The sequence below is a fragment of the Atta cephalotes genome (assembly GCF_000143395.1).
Source record: "Atta cephalotes unplaced genomic scaffold scaffold00031, whole genome shotgun sequence".
NCBI lineage: Eukaryota > Metazoa > Arthropoda > Insecta > Hymenoptera > Formicidae > Atta > Atta cephalotes.
In genome coordinates this window covers 1124424-1145220 of record NW_012130095.1, presented here as the reverse complement: position 1 = coordinate 1145220, position 20797 = coordinate 1124424, and the positions used below count along the sequence as shown (strand labels likewise).

General features: G+C 27.9%; 1 protein-coding gene across 1 annotated transcript in view; it reads right to left on the bottom strand.

Moving 5' to 3' along the window:
* Positions 1 to 20797, bottom strand: part of LOC105620943 — a 58765-nt gene that overhangs the window by 6362 nt on the left and 31606 nt on the right. The window contains exons 18-22 of the mRNA XM_012202420.1: positions 15461 to 15620; positions 9888 to 10026; positions 7471 to 7623; positions 5453 to 5524; positions 3678 to 3826 (exon numbers count right to left, since the gene is read on the bottom strand). Coding sequence (XP_012057810.1) covers positions 3678 to 3826; positions 5453 to 5524; positions 7471 to 7623; positions 9888 to 10026; positions 15461 to 15620 — 673 coding nt within the window. The remainder of the gene's footprint in view (positions 1 to 3677; positions 3827 to 5452; positions 5525 to 7470; positions 7624 to 9887; positions 10027 to 15460; positions 15621 to 20797) is intronic.

Sequence of the window (20797 nt, the reverse complement as noted above, 5' to 3'; positions counted from 1 at the left end):
GTTACAGATCTTTTGTTGTTGGTTTTCTGAATGAATGATATAATATAATGATTACAATACCGTAAAATGGCGTAAAGTGCATAAAGTACATACTGAAGTAAGTAACTTTACAATATAATATTTGTTTACTTCAGTATACTTTATAATAATCACTGTATTGTATTGTGTGTTTTAAGAACAAATGACAAAATCAACGCCTCGTTTAAACGAAGTTCATTGTGTGCAAATCATTGTTCTTTTGGAGGAAGGAGTGAGTCAAAGTCAAATTGCAGGAAGAATGAATATTCTAATCAGTCTTCTATCTCTCGAGTTTTGGCTCGTTATTGAAAGACAAGTGAATTTCCTTAAAGAAGAGGACAAGATCGAAAACAAATAACAGCTAGAGAAGATCATCATTCATGAGGCAATACAAAATCCGATAATGATTACACGACAAATTGCAAACAAGTTAGTAGCAAGTTACATCATTTTATTATCATTTTGACGTCAAAAGACAAAAGTCATTTTTATGTAAATTTGCTACCAGGGAAAATTCTTCCACATAAACAAATTAGCGACAAAACAATCAGGAGGCGTTTGCATGAAAGCTTGAGATATGATGGAAAGAAGGCTACGAAATTTGGAGAGACAGCCAGCTATTGGGACCTCCAATAATGAGTAGTAGTATTACATCAAATATGATACAAAATTACTCAAGTTAGAATTAGAGTCTGTCTTAACGACGAGGAATGCGAGATCGTCTATGGCTATTTGAAGATGAGAAGGAAATATGCAACTTTGAATGTAACGTACCCAAATATCTTCCCTAACATGTGCACACACGCACGCACGCACGCAATTGTGCCCAATGAACAAAAAATTTATAATTGAGTTTCAAATTGTATTTATTCAAAATTTTCACATAAAAAAATGTAATCATACATTCATTCAAAATTTTGAATTTTCAAAAAATATTTATTCACAAAAAACTATGAATATATTTAACGAGTATTCATTCAAAAATATAAATTGAAAAAGAAAGCTCCAATAAAGAATCGTTACCCCTTAACTATAATTAGTACTTTGATGACTTTAAATAAAAAAAATGAATTTTATTTATTTTTGTCATTGTAATATTCAAATTTTATGAAGGAAACTTAGAAATTTGGAAAAATATTTTAGAAAGCATACATTTTTTAGTTATAAATATCTATTTGATAGAGTGTCATATATATTCCAATATAATTCCGGTTACGTCACAATAATGTTATAAACATTTTATAAGATATCTTTATAAGATATCGCGTCGTTCATTATGTCTGTGGACATTAAATTCCGAGATATATTATTTATTCCCAATAAAAATATCTTTATTTAACCTTTATAAATTTTTAATCTTTATAAGTTAAATAAAAACGCCCATCATATAGATTGCAGACTAAGCGCACAGTGTAATCGTAACCATTATTTTTATAGATTTCTGTTTTCTCTTGCAAACTTGCAAGCTGTAATGTGCAAATAATACAGAATAAAAGTAAATACGAAAATATTCGTAATCATATTTAAAAAATATTCAAATGGAATAAAAAAGTATTCGTTTCTTGACGAATAAAAAAGAAATGTATTTGAAGATGAGTATTTTCATTCATTTTTTATTCATTTATTTGAATATTAGGTATATTCATCGAAGACACTAGCACACACACATGCACGCACGCATGATGCGCAAAATCCGACCAGCAACCTCACGGTAATACGCATTAAATAATACTAATACTGGCGGTAAGTAATGTAGGCAAATTGTAAGCAAAAATACGTAGGTAACTTTGATACGCTGTAACTCGGCGAAAAAAAATTGTATAAACTTTTCTTTTTTTTTTCAATTTATAGGAAAAAATCCAAATTTTATGATGGTTACTATGAGACTTGTGAGAAAAATTCATTTTGCTGCGTGCAATACGTCAAAGTAGATATGCAATTTTTTGGGAGACAAAACACATTTAAAAAAAAATCATTAAAAAAAATGTCAGTATAAGGAAATGATAGCATCAAACGATGATTAATCTTAAAGAGACTCTAAAGTAGAGACTCTTTTAAAAATGCAAAAAAGCTTGTAAATACGATAATTTTTTGCAGCGTATTTGTTTGATATTTGATATTGTATTTATTTGATATTATTTGAAGTTGCAATACTTTGATATAACTTTATTTATGCGTTAATTTTATAAACCCGGGTATAATTTTTGTATCTTTAAAGCAGAAAATTTGTGTTTTAAAATAAAAAATTTGAGCTTTTAAAACAGCGAGTATTTTATTATAAATTGACTTTTTTAATATTATGACACAGATATATCGAGTATCTCAATAAATAAACAATAAATATGTATTAGATCTGTGCTTTACTACATAAATGAATCAATGACATACAAAAAATAAAATTAAATTTAGTAAATTTAGTTTAAAATAATATTTAACTTTGACTATTTATAACTTTTTAACGAATAACGATTGCTAAAATCTATTGGAGGTCACTTAGGGTCTTGATCTTATGACAACATATGTCAAGATCATTAAAGAGTATGTCAAGATTTTGGTGAAATCGCCCTAATGGTGCATAATTACCCCTTTTTTCCGAAATTAATAAATTCTTCTTGTGCCCATTTGTGGACTAATAGTATTATTAGTACCTTTATTAGTAATATTTGTTTTATCAATCCACGTTTTCTTACTAGACCTTATAGGACATAAAAATTATTCTAATTAATTTTATTTGTACATAATAAAGTTGAGGTCTGGAATTAATTAGCGCACGAAAGAGATAAATGATTATGAAGTCCTTTAAAAAGATCCTTTAATGACAATTCTTAACCCCTTATATCTTAGAATAATATTAAATTCCAAGATAAATCTTTTTAATGTTAGTATTTCTAGTTACATAATGAATTACTTTGTGTTCGCTAATCGTTTTTGCTTAGTGAGAAAGTGAAGCGTGCGTGATACTGATTTATAAAGGGTTAAAGTTCGTGAAAAATCGATGCAAGAAGTTCGAACTTGCAAGAGATCGAAAGACAATCGAACATGTATATACATACATAGTATATGCATAAGATTGTAGATAATTCCTTTAGATACTCGATCGTTCGGAAATTTCTTTATCAATTTCTACTTAATAGTACAAAATGGAAATTATGGTTCTTTAATTTTGCGAGATATTAAAAATATTTTCTTGATCAAATGTATAATATTAAGAAAACTAGATACTTTAATTTCTGTGTTTTACGTGCATTATAAAATATATACAACAATATTAGTTATTTAATTAAAATTAAATAATAACTTGTACATAATTTTTTAAATGAATTTTTTTTCTAAATGAATAACATTTTTTAAAATAGAAACGACATATATTTATTGATACATTAAGATTGAATAATAAGATTGGCTATTACTTAAAATTATATTCGAATACAAGTAATAAAATTCAAATTCTTTGATTCAACAATTCTTTTTTTCAATAATTCTCTACTATTACAACATCGTATTATTATTGATCTGCAATTTATGGAGCTACAAGTTCGGCTAGCTTTCGCTTGATCTTTCGGCTCGCCAAAGTTCGAATTTCTTTCAACTATTCTTCACGGAATATCGTGAGTCATCATGCTCACTTGTTGTGTTACAACTATCAGGCATTACAATACCGTAACCACCGTGTTTCTTTAAAATTCCCTTCTCAGGCAACTTTGTGAGATTGTTTGGTGGGAGATCAATGAAAGAGACAACCTCCTCTGCTCCCGTACCTCCATCTTCCTCCTCCACGCCGAGCCTCTTCGGCTGCGGTTTATGCTCCCTGAAAGATCGATCAGATCTATGTTAGTGTTCACTTTTATAATCAATATTTTATATTAGCTTTCATCGCAAAAATAAATGTGCAAAAATTTAATCACGTTAATCTTTTTAAAAGTATTAAAATACACATAAAATAATAAAATAAGTCTTGAAGCTTAAACTCGCCCCCAATATCATAATTATAATAATAATTATTAATCATATTTTTTATAACATTGAACAATTGATTAAACTATATTATAAAACGATATTTTATAACTAAAACAAGATAACAATATGCAAAATTAAGTTGATACATGTCATGGAATAGTGTTATTAACATATATCATACATATATACATATGCACACGTTATACATATGAATCTTTTAATGTAAACACTTATTGCCTGTATTTTTCTCTTTTTTCTTAATTAAGTATTCGAATTTGATAATAATTGATATTGAAATAAGAAATAAATTGTTTAATTGGTTTGTTTAATAAAGACACATCAATTTTGATTTATTAGCTATTAATTAACAGTTTTTGTTCAAACATTTAATGAAAATTTTAAGAATTACAATTATATTACAATTATATTATCATAAATATATTTGCAATACTTACTCCAATTTATACATTTTAAAATTATGTTTTTTGTTAATTATTGCAATTATCCTCCTATTATTATATGTTTACATCTGATTGCAAAAATGGATGATGATATAATTTTTAATGATAGTTTTGAAAGAGATGCTAATGAAAGAGATGCTAAATGAAAAATCAATTCCTGAGTGAGTATCTCGTATCTCGAATTAATAGTTAACGAGATATAATAGACTGACGATATTTAATATTTTTAGGTTCATCAACTATAGAAAAATACTATGTGGCAATGATACTGAGATATTTTGTATAAGTGCATCTATTTTCATGCGATAAACAAAAAGTTATAGCGGGATAAAATCATAAACATTTTAATGCAATGGGTAGCAATAAGCATGCGAGGATCGCATCGTTCATATTTAGTTCGACCGCAGCGTGTGTGTTGCAAAGTCAGCTGAATTATTAAAAACGTGATTGTGCAGAAAATGCTTTCGTGCAAAATATAAGAAGAGAAATAAAGACATCCACGGTCGGATTATTAAATATAATTACATACATAGAGAAAAATTTTGACTCTTCAGATCGTCAAAAATTTATGAAGCTACAATTACAATAACCGCAACGCGACGATACTATTTCTTGTGTGTTAGACACAGATGGATCTCTAATTGAGAACCATAGATTGTTGGAAAAGAATTATGATCCAAGTAAGGAATAACAATTATCGAAATTGTGGATGCAATATAAAAAATCTTAGATCTATACTTAGATTTAAATTTAAATCTTAGACAGGGAGATTAATTATTTTAATCAAATTTTAATTAATAATTATTTATTTAAGTAATCCATTGATTTGTTATGATTGATTAAAAATAGAATCTCAATTTTGATAATTATCATGTAATTTTAACAGCAATTAAGAATTGTTATCAAGATGATTTTCTTTTCTTTTAACAGATTGTCTTCGAGAAAAATAATAAAAATAATTCCTTAGTTGGATCAAGCCTGATAATAAACATGATAGCGACACACATGAGACTTACTTGACTCTTGGCCCGTCGGCGGTGACGACGTTATTCGGATGTCGAAACAGCACGCGCTGGGTCTCGCCGCGGCTAGAAATATACTAATATAGGCATGCCGCGGCTATTCTTATTAACCCTCAATTACTATGTGCTTCATTTGTTTAATCCATTTTTAACTTTGACTCTTAAAAAATATATTTCTCTTTTATTAATTCTTACAAATAGCCACATTTATTTTTTCATTTTTTAAATAAATTTATGAAAAACAGAACGTCGCTTGTTATGGATGATTAAGGATGATATATTAAAATTACAATAAAATTTTATATTACAGTATGATTTTTATATGAATTCTCTCTTATTTTTTTTACAAAACTTAATGAGTAATTTGTTTACTTATTAATTTTTCTTTGAGTAATATAAATATATATAAATTATATTCAAAGATTATCATGAACTATTTTGACAATCAATTAGAAAATTAACAAATATAAATAGAATTGTAAATTGAATATTTGTTACCATTTTAAATAAAATTATTTACACACGAAAATTAATGTTGCACTATTTATAATAATTGAGGGTTAATAAAATTCTGTGTTTAATGCTATCTTTTACTTCTTTACTTGTGGAATAAGAGAAATCAATCGAGCAAAACTCGTAATTTTCTGTCGTTCGCGCGCTTTGATTTTATTATCAAAATAAACGCGATTAATAGTTAAGTAAATGTACGATGAATTACAAGCTTTACTTCGTCATTCCGAACATTAACTTAAAATCTCCGAATCAGATTTATAAAATGTTACAAACATTTATATTGTAATTCAAATTTCAAATTTTTATTAGTCTCTAACCAAGAGAAAACTTTGTGAACCAAGAGGAAACTTTGTAAAAAAAAGACTCGTCTCATAAAAATATAATTTCACTTTTCTGTTTATTACATCTCCACAGTATTTTGTTAATCTTTAAAGATTCAACTTCATATTTAGGGATCTAAAATGCAATTAATAGTATCAGGAAAATCATTAGATAAAGCGCATACTAAAGCTTGTGTGAAGTTTAGGAGTCGAGATTTACCTGAAATAAAAAGGTATCGAGCTCCTAAGTCACATTTAACTCAAGCAAATTTCAGCTCACTTCTTATAAAGCAGCTCGCGCATTTTCAATAATAAGCATAACTTGTTATATACAGAATAGGCCAAAAATACTATCAAAAATTGATATATGTAAAAAGAAAAATTGAATATTCTTTAAAAAATTCTTTCTTTAAAAATATTACACATTCACACACACGCGCGCACGCATGCACGCATACGCACGCACGCACACATGCACACGCACGCATTTTAAATCGAGGTAGTTAATTACCGACAATTTTTGGCCCTTCTTGTAGCTATCTAAATTACAAATATATACTGCGAATTTCGTTCGTCGTTATATAACGATGCCCTCGAAAACGATCGAACGACAGAAGCATCTCGAGCTGCAATAAATTCTACATCGTACATCGATAAACGCATGATACTTAATTAACATTTGTGGAACGAACTCTGGGACATCGCGATGGTTAAAAAAAATATATTTAACATGCACTTTAAGATTTGCCGATTGTGTAAGAAATAACTAAATATATGATAAAAATGAGATAAGATGTAAGATGTAATGAGATGCTCTTATTACTAATGCACGTTTTTTATATTTAATAATTTTTAATAGCAATTATATATATGTATTATGTAATATGAAATTTTTAATAAAGAACAATATAATTAGTAATTGATTAAAAATATTAAAATCGTGAAAATTATCTTGCAATTTATTTATAACTTTTTTCTCTGATGTTTACTATGTAATTTTTAGACTTGAATCTCTATTTTGAATATTAGAAATTTTACTTCAAAAGTTTGAGGACAGTTCTCTGTGTACATTTTACTCATTTTTAATTTTCAAGCTCTTCCTCTACGTAATCTTAAAATACTCTGTAATTCCAAACTAGCCAGTAACTAACAAAATAAGCAACGAAATGACCACCGTACCTGTACTGAGGCATACTGCCAAAAGTGAGGATCTTGTTGACCGTATCCAATGCCGCAGCTTCCGCATGATGATTACCGGAAACGCCACTGTAACTCTTCTGCTGTGGCTTTTTCGAATATGGTGGATCATACTTCTGGACGGTGCTCTTCCTTCTGCGAGAAATTCGCCCATTACGCATAGCCTGTCACTTTATAGCGCGGGAAAAACTGATAAAGCGCATGCAAGCTAGCGGAAGAATATTTTTTCGAAAAGTACGGATTATTCTCAAGGATTTTAATAATGTTAAAAGGGATTATCATTGCGTAAACTTATTAATATATTAGTATAACTGCCAGTGATTTTATTTAAAATTAGTTATAAAACATAATTTACCTAATTATGTTACCTAATTATGTTAATAAATCTATAACAAAGAGTTACCTGGAGTAATTGTAGAATGCCGAATTTGCTTTATAAAGATGTAAAAAAAATACAAACATGATAAGATAAAAATGTTTAAAGAATTTGTCAATCAAGAATACAGCAAATCAAAAATCCAAATTCAGAATGAATGTTTATGTAACAAAAATTTAATATATACAAAATTTGTTATATATATAAAATTCCTTTTAAATTAAATATTGAAATAAATAACAATCTTCTTAATAACAATTTTTCTCAATATTCAATCAAATTTTAATCATTGTTGTTATTAATTAATGTTAAACACTTTTCAATATAATTAATAATTATTCAAAATTATTAATATTCCACAATATTAAATATTCTGCGACGATTGTTTTTATTTAAATATTTATCTTGACATACGAGCCCATTGATGTAAATAAACATGATGTCGATAATCCCTCTTAAATTGGCGGATGGGGTTCATCAGAGTCTACGTATCTACACAAATATCTATAATCAAAAAATTATTACAGATAACATAAGCATTATCAGTAAAATTTGCGTTTGCTCAACGTTCTATATTCTTGTCATGGAAATCAACGGATCCTCTTAACATGCAAAAATTAACTCCGAAACAAAACAGATAACCAGTTAATTGGTACATTTATAGTCACTTTTGCAGAGATCACCTTCCATTGCAGTACCAATTAACTAATCAATGAAAGACAAATAGCAAGTTTAACTCTAAACAGCATTAAAATATAGTAACAAAGAAAGCTCTTGAAAATATTTACCAAGATAATATTATCGCTTTTATTTATAACGCCGCGTTTTGATTAATTGTGTAAACTGTTTTTAAAATTATTATTACAAAATTAAAATTATTATATAATACCTTTCTCAGAAAATAAGATATTGTATGCTGCTTTGGGTTAAACAAATAAGACATAAATTAAGCTTAATAGAAAATAGTGAATTATGAAAGAACGATATTCATTTCTGAATATAAACATTTTTTCTTGTCAAATAGAAATAAATTTCAATATTAAAATGTGGAATTGAATAGAAAATATTTAAATATTTTAGATGTGATATAATTTTCAAATATATTTATATAATACTAATTACTGTGCTTAGGGATAAATTTCGAAATATGTTGCATATGTAATTCCTCTTATCATTAATAAGGAGAATAAAAATCAGAATGGAAAAAATATCAAAGAGAAGTGTGAAAAGATGCAAGGTATAAGATATCAAGTCTAATGGCATGAATATATGCATGTGCATATGTATAAATGCATAAAGAAGATCGGAAAGAGCGTATGCTAGCAGCAGTTTTATTCTTTGATGAATTCATAATCAGACTTCTTAGCAAACAGTTTAATCAAAATTATTTGCAACAGTTTTTGAATTAATTATTGCAAATGAAATTTACTAATAAGATAAAAATAATTTTTTTAGAGTTAATTTTCTAAAATATATGTAAATACATCTATCAAGATTTATAGTTTAGAATTTAACAATAATTTAAAAAATATAAAAATTATACTAATTGAAAAATATATATCTAGTTTTATTTAAAAAACGAAAAAGAAAGCTAGAAAGTACTTGCGAAATATATTAAATATGTTTAATCTATTAACTGATTATAAAATAAAGATATAATTACATATTTCGTAATTAAATTAAGCAAAAATAATAAAATTATATTTTAAGATTTTGTTAATGCGCACTATGAACATGAAAGCAACATCAAGCAACAAAATTAAATGCTTGCTGAAGAAAGAAGCTGCATTACAAATTTCCTGAAGAACAACGTGCCACTTATACACTCCTTCCATTCTTGTACAGAAATTGAGAGAAAAAAGAGAAAAAAGAAAAGTGTGTGTGTGTGTGTGAGAGAGAGAGAGAGAGAGAGAGAGAGAGAAGAAAATAAGTAAGATAGGAAAGAAGAAAAGGAAAAAATAAAAAAGAAAAAAGGAACAATAAGAGAAAAAAGTTCTACTTGTGTATGTTTCTGCACACTAACCTGAGACAGAGGGAGAAGTTTTTATGTACTACGACTGACCTGTAGCAGAGAGCCACCAGAGTAAATAATACGAAAACACCCCCTACCACCGACATGAGCATACCAACTAAAAATACAGTGTTAGAGCCGTGGTAGTTCTCTGTATGCGTATTGTATGTATGTAATTCGTCGTCATCATCGTCATCATCATCATCATCATCATCATCATCATCATCATCATCATCATCATCATCATCATCATCAACATCATCATCATCGTCATCATCATCATCACCGTCAGACATGGCGAGCCATCATTTATGTTGTCATAAATAGATTATTATTTATTCATTAATTTTTTTATTTTGCGAAACGAGGATTTACACCATCGCAGTTTACGCAGTGCAGGAGGGTGGTTCGATTCGGTATTTTCGTATCCGAGCGTCCCACAGCATGCAGACAGACAGAGATGGCAGACAGAAACAGACAAGAAACAGAGAAGCCAATATCAGCACGTGAAGAAAGACATACATCCATATATATATATATATTATTATATATGTAGACAATTATACAATCTATATGATACATGTTCATTCTTAAAATAATGCAACCTAAATTTTACTTACATAATTATTATTAAAATTATAAATATAATATGACACAATAAAATTAAATACAATTCATTTTAATATATGTTATGTTATTTTACACACGGGATATTACAATAGGTATTCTCTCATAAGAAAGTAAAATTTGAGTTGCATTTTAGAACAAACATTCTATGTAGCATTGTCGAATTACTAAACTCGTAACTCAAGAAATGTAGACAGGTTCAGTTTCGTATAGAATTGATCATTCGATCATGTTTTAGCAATAAAAATAAAAGTCTGTAAGAATTTGACGTTACAAAGTTTTATAATGAGGACAATGATACGGTCAACAGATTTTCAGAATCTTGATTCTCAGATTTGAAAATCTATGTATCTAAGTTGCCAAAAACTTAAATCTCAATCATTTAGGGATCCTATGAATAATTTGTATAGATTCATAGATCTGTAAGATTTCAAGAAGCTGTGGAGTTCAACATCCAGGGACACAGAAACCTGCGGATCTTAGTGTCTAAGGATATAAAAAGATCCAAAGACGGCTAAATCCGTAGTTTTCAAAATCCAGAGATGGCATAATCCTAGAATCTTATCCTCGTATTCTCTCTGGAAAAAGGCAGTTCTGTTAACTCTTTCAGTTCTAAATATTCCCTTTTCAATTATAATAACAATTAACTATAAGTAAATTAAATATAACAGGGAATTATAAAATATGTAAAGTATAAAATATTGCCGAAAGGGTTAATCGTATCATTTAACTCGGAACATCGGAACATCAGTTTTTCACAAAGACTTGATTTCATTGACTCAGAAAATTGATTATTCTAACTTCAACAAGCTCCCGCCAAGTTACACATAGTTATTAGTAATTGACGATGTCCAGTAAGTTCTTCGCTAATCAGCTTCTTTCATGCTTTCATAGGGCATACAAGCAGCTGGCACATTGTATAGTTTTTTGACGTCGCTTTTTGAGGGACAATCAGAAATATCTTTGCTGTTATTTGATTAGAATTTAATATTTGTCTAATGTTATTTGTGTGTTTTTCTTTTAATAAATACATAATTATGTAAAGAAAATGTAAATTTATCAATATGTTTAAAGAAAGATACAATTAATGCTTTAAATTTTTTTAATTTATATTTATTTAAAATTTTTATCTGTTTGTTAAAAATTGTTTTCTTAAAGATTTTTTAATTCGCACTTACACTTATAAAACTATTTATATATTATTGTCATCCCTCGAAACGCGATAATCACTAAAATGGAGATTTTCGCTCGAACAACATAATCACGATCATAAATCACTATGCCATGAGCACATCCATAGCACACACCACATAGTGACAATATTGTTTATATATATAAATATATAATATATATAAAAAAAAGATGTGTACATATATATTTATGTTGTCATGTATGCGAGTGATTCAGAAGCAAAATCAGCTGCGTTCAATTTTCATAGGAAATTCATGTTGATAAACATTGAACGCAATTGAAGATAATATTGAAATTTTCAATAATTGTTAACAACTGTTTTAATTAATAATAAATATTAAAATATTAAAGAATCCATTCTATTTCAAATTTAAGAACTCTAGAAATAAGCTATACATTACCTAAAATATTTAACAGCAAACTTAGAATTCGTGAAGCATAGATTGTAGTGTAATAGAAACTAAATTCAAATTTGTAAGATGTCTTGTTCTTCTAAGAAACTCTTTAACAAGGAATTTAGGATACACGAGATAACTAGAATCTCAGCGAATCAAAAGCTAAAACATAAAGAGTCTAAGAGCAATTTAAACTACAAAACACATAATAGGATCCAAGAAGGTTCAAGAAAAAGTTTCAAGAGATTGCTTATAACATAATAAGTTCCCGCAATTTATTCGAAAGCCAAAAAAGAAGAGCAAGTGAAGGCCGAAAACAAATAAAAAATATCAACAGATAAATAATTTTGTCTACTATCGTTATTGTGAGTTGAACGCAGTGAGTTTTGTTTTCTGCAACTTTCGCGTTTATACGTGTAATAAGTGAACACCGAGTAGAATAGGCTAAGAGTGATCGATATTATGATGGCCGCGTGCGATGCCTCCTCATCATCATCATTATCATTATCATCATCATCATCATCATCATCATCATCATCATCATCATTATCATCATCATCATTATCATCATCATCATCATCATCATCATCATCATCATCCAGCTAGCCACGAATTACGAAGACGAAGACGACAGGCCTTGATCGCGGGCGATCTGTTCTCGCTGTTACTGTACCTGTAGCAAACAGCCATTAGTGCAAAACAAAGGAAGACGCCCGTCACCACACCCACCAGGATCACTACCATCAATCCTGTAGAGAGATTGTTGTTGGTGCCTCCTGAAATGATCAAGCATTTGTATCCCGCGTGCGGCGCGTATGATGTGGCCGTATCTTGTTTGTGTACGTGAATGTGTGCATTGCATCGCATGATACTGGCATCCTAATATGCAAGTACATCGTCATTTTAATCATAGAACTTTATAACTTCAAGGATTCGGAGATCCTTCTTTATTCATAAAAAATTGACAATCTTGAAGGTCTACTATAGTTTAAAAAGTTAGTTAAAATTCCATAAGAGTTAAAGTTAAAGTTCTATAATTAAGAGACGAATATCTTTCTTATATATACTTTTAATGTATACATAATTATTAAAATTTATATAATTATTACTTAACCTGAGAAAGGGAGATACAGAGAGTTAAGGATTTAAAAAAAACAAGAGAATACATATAAATTTTGGAATTTAATAAATCTAAAAATCGAAAAATGCAAAAATAAAGTAACATTCCTATTTTTTTTCAAATATAACAAAGTGACCTAAAAGTGTTTTATCGCTCAAGGGATAAAAGCGGGGATGTCGCATTTGAAAGGACTGAGAAAATATCAAAAGGATATTAAAGGATACAAAAGGATCCTTCTTTTTCGCTTTCGCTTCTCTTGAAACGAAATCGAGCATGATTATCGTATAATATATGAGTTCGCATCCGGATTTTATGTGCACAGCTGATAGTATGACCCCAAAAAATTCTAACTCTGCCTTATCGCGAGCCTAAAGTTGATCGGGACGATCGACTGGACTCATATTGCTAAAATTGAAAGTACAGTAGACTTCCTTTTTATCGGAAACGCGCGATATTATTTCCGGTCTAAACTTTCCGCCAATAAAAAAGACTTATCGCTGATTGAAATCGGTTCAGAAAAATCATTATAGTTTCAATTGATTTTCTTTATATCGATTTATAAATGTATTTTTTTATTTCTAATTAAACAAATAATTATCTGAAGTTTATTAGTTCAAAACTGTAATTTCATTCATGTATTAATTATTATAATAGATGTAATCTTTTAGATTTTATATAAAAAAATTACAATTAATTAAATTAGATAATATAATGTTAATTTCAATTTTATAATTATTTTTTAAACAAATGTTATACTAGTTATATCTAGTTAAGTTTTTAAAAAAAAAATAACGATTTAACGGAAGTCTGCTATACTATATGAGTACTATATTAATAATTGTTAAATAACTCGATGATAATTAATAATGGTAATACACAAAAATAAATATAACGATTACTCAAATATTTTTATACTTGAGTAGTCGTCTTGAGTAGTCGCTCCTATTTATTTTCTTGTATTTTAATAATATTATAAATAATAATTATTAATGCGTTACATAATTGTATCCAGAACTTAATTCAAAAAGCAGCAATAATAATATTTCTAATTTTATGTAAAATATATTTTATATAATAAGATTAGAGAGGAGATTGTTAATGTGAGTACATCGTTTAAATACAAAAGCGTCACTTTCAGTCAAAGTTAAATATTAAGCTAAAAAATACCTACATTATATATATTATTTAAATGAATTTAGCTCAGAAATATGATTGCACACCGATTATTTTTGGATTTTCAAATGCAATCAATTTGAAATGTTAATCCTTCCAAATTTAAATCATTTTAAAACCTGTAAAGAATTTATAGCGTTCTCTGAGACAAATTCATTTAAATAATACATATACATGTATAATTATTTAAATATTATATTATATTATATTAGTTCAACATCTAATTTTGACGAAAGTGATGCTCTCGTATTTAGGTGATGTACTCATATTAACGGTTTCGTTTTTAATCTTATTATTGTTTACACATGTTCCCTTTCAATGCGTTCTCTCTATACTTATTATTGCTAAGTAAGGAATATTGCTAAGTCCTCAGGTCTAATGGTGAAGACAGAATGCAAGATTTCGAGTTCGCTTCCCGGCCGAGGTAATATTTTCTGCAATAAGTTCTTCACAAGTTTTAACTTGATTTAAATTTGGGGGATTATTAATATTACAGATTGTGTTGAAAATCTGAAAGTAATCAGCGCGCAATCATATTTCTGAGATAAATTCATTTAAATAATACATATATGTATATATTAGCTTAACATCTAACTTGGATCGAAAGTGGTATTCTTGTATTTATATTTTATATGTATATAAAATTTATAAAATGTCGATGTTTAAATTTTTATTCAAATCTTTGCATGAAAAATATAGCGTACTTTGATTATACTTAAAGAACTTTTTGTATGATCTAAATGCAAATTTTAGTTTGAATATTTATTAATTTATTGTACTTTTTGAAATAAATTATCGATATAGAAATAATAATAATTGTATAGCATGAATAATTGTATTTCTTTCATATAGATAATCCTCCAGAAAGCATGTAATACAATAAATAATTAAATTTGAATTTGGATAATGAATAAACATTGCGAAGAGAAATAAGATGTTTATATTGTTGTATACGCCTGCTGAGAGGGTTAAGTATAATGTTTAAAAACAAATCTGCAAGTACAATAGCGCATCAATTTCCCGCTTTTATCCTCGAAATAACAATTATGAAAAAATGTATGCAAGGAGCCGCGGCTTACCGTAGGGGGTCTCTTTCTTTTCCGGAAGTTTAGAATCAGATTTAGGTACTACTTCAGTTTGGGGTGTTGTCGGCAATGCCGTTGGAATAGATTGCTCTATGGAACAGTCCGGTCCGCTCCAACCAAGAAAGCAGTGACATTTGTTGACGTTCGTACACACCTATAAAAAAAGAAACAGTAATTTTAGATAATATTATAGATAATATTCCAAATTTGACATAAATAATAATTATATAATTATATATGTTGCGTTGATGCACCACGAATCTTTACTTCATAAATAATCATTGAATCATGAAAGAAATCTTTGACGGAAATCTTTCATGGAAAAAAATTCGGTTCGTGTAACTGAATTTCGATTACAACAACCAAAATTTTCTGTTTTCTGCGGACTAAATGTAAATGGAAAACTCAATTGTAAAAATAGAAAAATTTCTATAATAGATTTCCGCTCAGACAATTGTTTTCGGTTATCTCAACCGAATGTTAACTGCCTCTGCTAAAAGTCTAATTTGTATCAACCAATAGCTCAATTATAATAACGAATGCTTATAGTAATAAGAAACAGAACGTTCTGTCTCTGACTATTCATTCTCCTTTATAATAACTATATAGTATAGTTCGCGTTATCGAGTGTTTCAGTTGCTGGAGATAAGTTTTCGCTTACCTTTGCAATCAATTTCACAAACCAATAATTTTGTTTATATAAAGGAAGTTTTTGGTAGAATCAGACATATTCTTAATTAATACATCTTATTATATAGATAATGTACACATATCTACTTTTTGACATTAACTTAAAAGTATTGAAATTGAACAATATACATTGCTCAATTTCAATTATTTCAAATTAATGACAAGAAGCATACATATATAAAATGCATTATCATCTGTAAGATGTATTAATGAAGAACATGTCTGATTATATACAATATAAAATTTTTATATGCAATATAAAATTTTATAAGAAGTATATAACTCCACTCATAAAATCTTACAAAAATTAATCAGTAAAAAATGTTATAATGGAATGAACAAATCATATAATAATTAAATTACAATTCATAAAATTTATTGATTTTATTGAAAAATAGCAGTTTTTTATATAAATATATTTATAATAAAATATGTAGTTCAAATTATTACATTTGTTTTACAACAGTACTGGAATTTACTTGCAACTTTCGGCCGATTTTCTTTCAGCTTGATTTTCTTATCTTACCAACTCACAGTCTAAATGTCGATCAGCATTTAGACTGCGCATGGGTTGGTGAGGTAAAGGATAGGAACCAAGTTGAAAATCGACTAAAAGTTATCCAACGACTGCAAGTATTCCAACACTGTTTTACAATGTACATAAATGTATAACTTAACTGTTAGTTAATTTACATAAAATTGAACATAATAAAGTCTTAAATAGAAGTTTTTAAAGCAACATAATATTCTCCATTTGGCATTTTATAAAAAATAGCTGAAAATGGACTATGTAAATTGCACAATAACCAGCAGACAGAGATTCGCTCTTTAATACTTCATATGTGAAGTTGTTTGTCATATCCTATGTTAGACTTCGCATATAAAACATGTTTAATCTCATTACAGATTATAGTATTAATAGTTCCAAATATACCGGTAAATATTGTGAGTCAAGAGAAAGAACTATATAATTGTTGGTGCTGTATTTTATTTTTACTTTTTTAATCCAAGATACTTTAACGTTTTTAAATTTAAATTCTGCAAGTAAAGACGGTAAAATAAATAATACTTATCCAAACATGATATATCACTGATAAGAGATGCTGGTCTCATCGAAATATGTTCTTCTAATTCTTTCTTAGTTATCAACCTAGTATAAATGAGCTGTTCTTTCATAGCCATAGTATAGTAAAATATTTCTTCTTGAACTGGTGCCACTAGCAATTAATTTTGTAAATCGATTTTTTTATTCATAGATTTATTCATAGATAGTTTGAATGATGAAGCCAGATTTGAGGATTTGAAAATAATATATTATGGAATTTTGGTTTCAATGTATCTGCAAATATTTCTTGATATAGTCTATGATGATTCGGTAGTCAATGTTTCAAGAAGTTTGATTGCTCCTCTCTGGAGATATTTTGCATTAATGAGATCTACAATTTTCTGTAAAATTATATGATAACTCCATAAATTATCACACTGCACAAGATCACCTACATAAAAAGCAAAACAAGTAAAAAAGTTTGTATTTCTGAAGCCGACATTTTTATTTTTCTTTATTTAATTTCATCTGTTGAAATAAAGTGTGGTTTATTTCTGAATTCATTTCTTTTATAGTTAAAACAATCTATATGCTCATTTAGTTCGAAGCGAAAAAGTTTTCTTTTTAATACTCATATATAATATGACTCATTCCATATTTTAAAACTCCGAGCTTAACATCGTGTAAAATATTAAAAGAATAATTAGAATAAATATTAAAGTATTGAACTCCAAACAAATAATTCTTTAACTCTGGCTATATTTTGCAATCTAATTCTAGTCTAGAAGCTTTGCAAAATCTACAATTTGCTCTAAAAGAGCTTATATAACTTAAAGCAGAATTTAGAGCTAAATTATTACCAAACAACAATCCCAAAGCAAAATAAATTTTAGAATCATTTCAAATGTAATGGCTTCCTTCTGCAAATAATTTATTTCATCCACTACAATATGAAAAATATTTTCATTTGAATACGTATCTCTTTCTGAGGAATAAAAGAGGAGACATAAGAATATGTTTTCTAGTTTTGCTGTGAACTCTGGTGGGATGCAAGGAATTAAAAAATATACTCCTACTTTCTGGAGCGTAACTCCAATGACTACCAAGCGGATTATTGACTTCAAAATCGTCATAATATAAAAAAATTGATAGCACAACTTTTACTTTACCAATATTTAGATTCTTTTTCCCTCCAAATCTCTCTTTGAACAAAATTCGATAAATCTTTTTCAATTTTTTATTTTTTCACGTATTCTAAAGTTTTTTAAAGAACTCCAGGAAGACAAAAAACTATAAAGCACTTCCCTCATGGGAATAAATTGAGCAGTAAGTGAAACAATTTCTTTAATAATTCTATTTTGAGAAAGCTTATTATCGATCTTAGAATCAATAACATATGACTGGGAAAGAATATAATGACCCATTTCTTGAAATATCTTAAGATGATGATATTCTGAATAAACATCCTTCGGTTTAGTTAAAATCGGAAGAACTTTATCAACTTTTCTTCTTTTATATCTTTAGCGGGATTTTTCATCAAAATGTTACAAAGTAACTGCTTCAAATTAACCATTGCAGAAAGAAGTTGATGAAAATCATCATAACTAATTGCATATGATTTCTTGGCAAACTAAAATTTACTTACAAATGTCATTAAATTATTTCTCATACTTTTATTAAGTAAACATATAGTTATATCTTCCTTATTTGAAATATTAGAGACATTGCTATTTTTCTCATTACTTACTTTAGAATTAATAGCTAATTTTCTTTCCTTACTAATTGTAAATGTGTCTAGTAAAATAGGTTTATTACTACTTGGATGTACTTGTATTGGGTTGTCCGGAAAGTTTGTGCCGCAAAAGATTTAAATTTAATAAATGAAATTAAAAATTTAAATCTTCTGCGTTTCAATTTTCCTTCAAAATCGGCACGAACTTTCCGGACAACCCAATAGATAAGGATATTTATGGATTTTGATCAAATGTCTTCGAAATGTTTTTCAATTCGGAAAATTCCGCCAACAATTCCTTTTTTGATATTTAAATTCTGCATATTCATTAACTCGCGTATCTTTAATGTAAATAAAGAGCATCCACAGAGAGGAAGTCAGTTTTTAGTTAGAGAACAAAAAAACATGACGTTATGCAGATAAAATTTAAAAAAGAAAGTACAATACAATATAACAACAACAGTTAATAGTTATGCAAAAACTAACCATAATTAAAAAGAGGAATATAATTGCAGAACCGATATAACGGATATTATACAAAGAAGCTTATCACTATCTTAGTTTGTACATTTTTTAATTTCTTTAACCAATGGCTAATAGCTGTATTGCTATCTCCCTTATCAAATGGTAATTCATAGATATATCCCTAAATTAGGGATGTAGCTATGAATTATCATTTGACAAGAATAATCAAACAGGTTTACAAAAGTAGGAATAAATACAATTAAGTGAATAAAATATTTTAAAACAAGCTTCAACAACTCTAATTGGGCTCTCCATGTTGTACATTCTTGCATCAATTACTATGTAGGAGTCAATCACCGAATCCTATGATTCTCCTAGGATCACGAAAGACTGAATACTTTGTTTCATTTACCGGGCATTTTCAATTCTTCCAACACTTTTCAATTCTTTCAAAAAATTCCTTCAATATCATCTGTAGTCTACAAAAAAATGGAGACATTGATAATATATCTTATTTTCGTTTTTACAAATAACAATCAATATACTAAATGCGGATTGAGTATGTCGATTTTTCGTAGATTTTTTTGTCGCTGAATCCGAATGAACATTGAAATTTTTTTATCTTCACATTTTTTATTATCATATTTTTAAAACAATTCAAAAGTGTTTTTCGTATATAAATAATAATTTGCACTATCTAATCCGTATTTTAAGCTTTTTTTTAATTTTCTAGTATATCTAGTTTATCTAGTTTATTGTTTATACTTTGTAAAAAATAGTTCAAAAATACATTTTTTTTTACTTTTGATTTCAATTTTTTTCAAAAAAACTAGATGTGAGCCGGATTCGAATTAAACGGAGAAAAATCTCAAGAAATGATTCGAAAAACTCAATCTGCACCTATATGTCGATCCATGTAATTTGCATAAAGAGAAATGTTTCATTGAAACTGACCTTTACTAGAAGAATAAAATTATTTAAAATCTCTTGGTTGTTTACTCTGCGAGGTTGACTTGCACGCAGCACTAAAGCATTAAATAATTTTAGTAGAAGTGATAAAGCAGTTATATCAGAATTACCTTCAAAATCAGAAAATATATTTGTTTTGAATAATTTCAGAAAATATCTCTAATCAAATGAAAAAAAATGATGTAAAATATTGAAAAATATGAAATCTAAAATTGTAAGTAATATTCTATTAAAAGCATTTCAATGATGTACATACTGCCTTATCGTATTTTTTACTTCTTGTCGTTAATAGCCAAAGCAGACTAACTGAAAAATTTGATGCTAAGTGTGGACAATTGGTCAAAATCTTCTTCTAACTAGAAACATATAAATTGTTAAAAGGTTATTGTATATTATATGTAGTAGTCATGCACATATCAGACAAAATTTT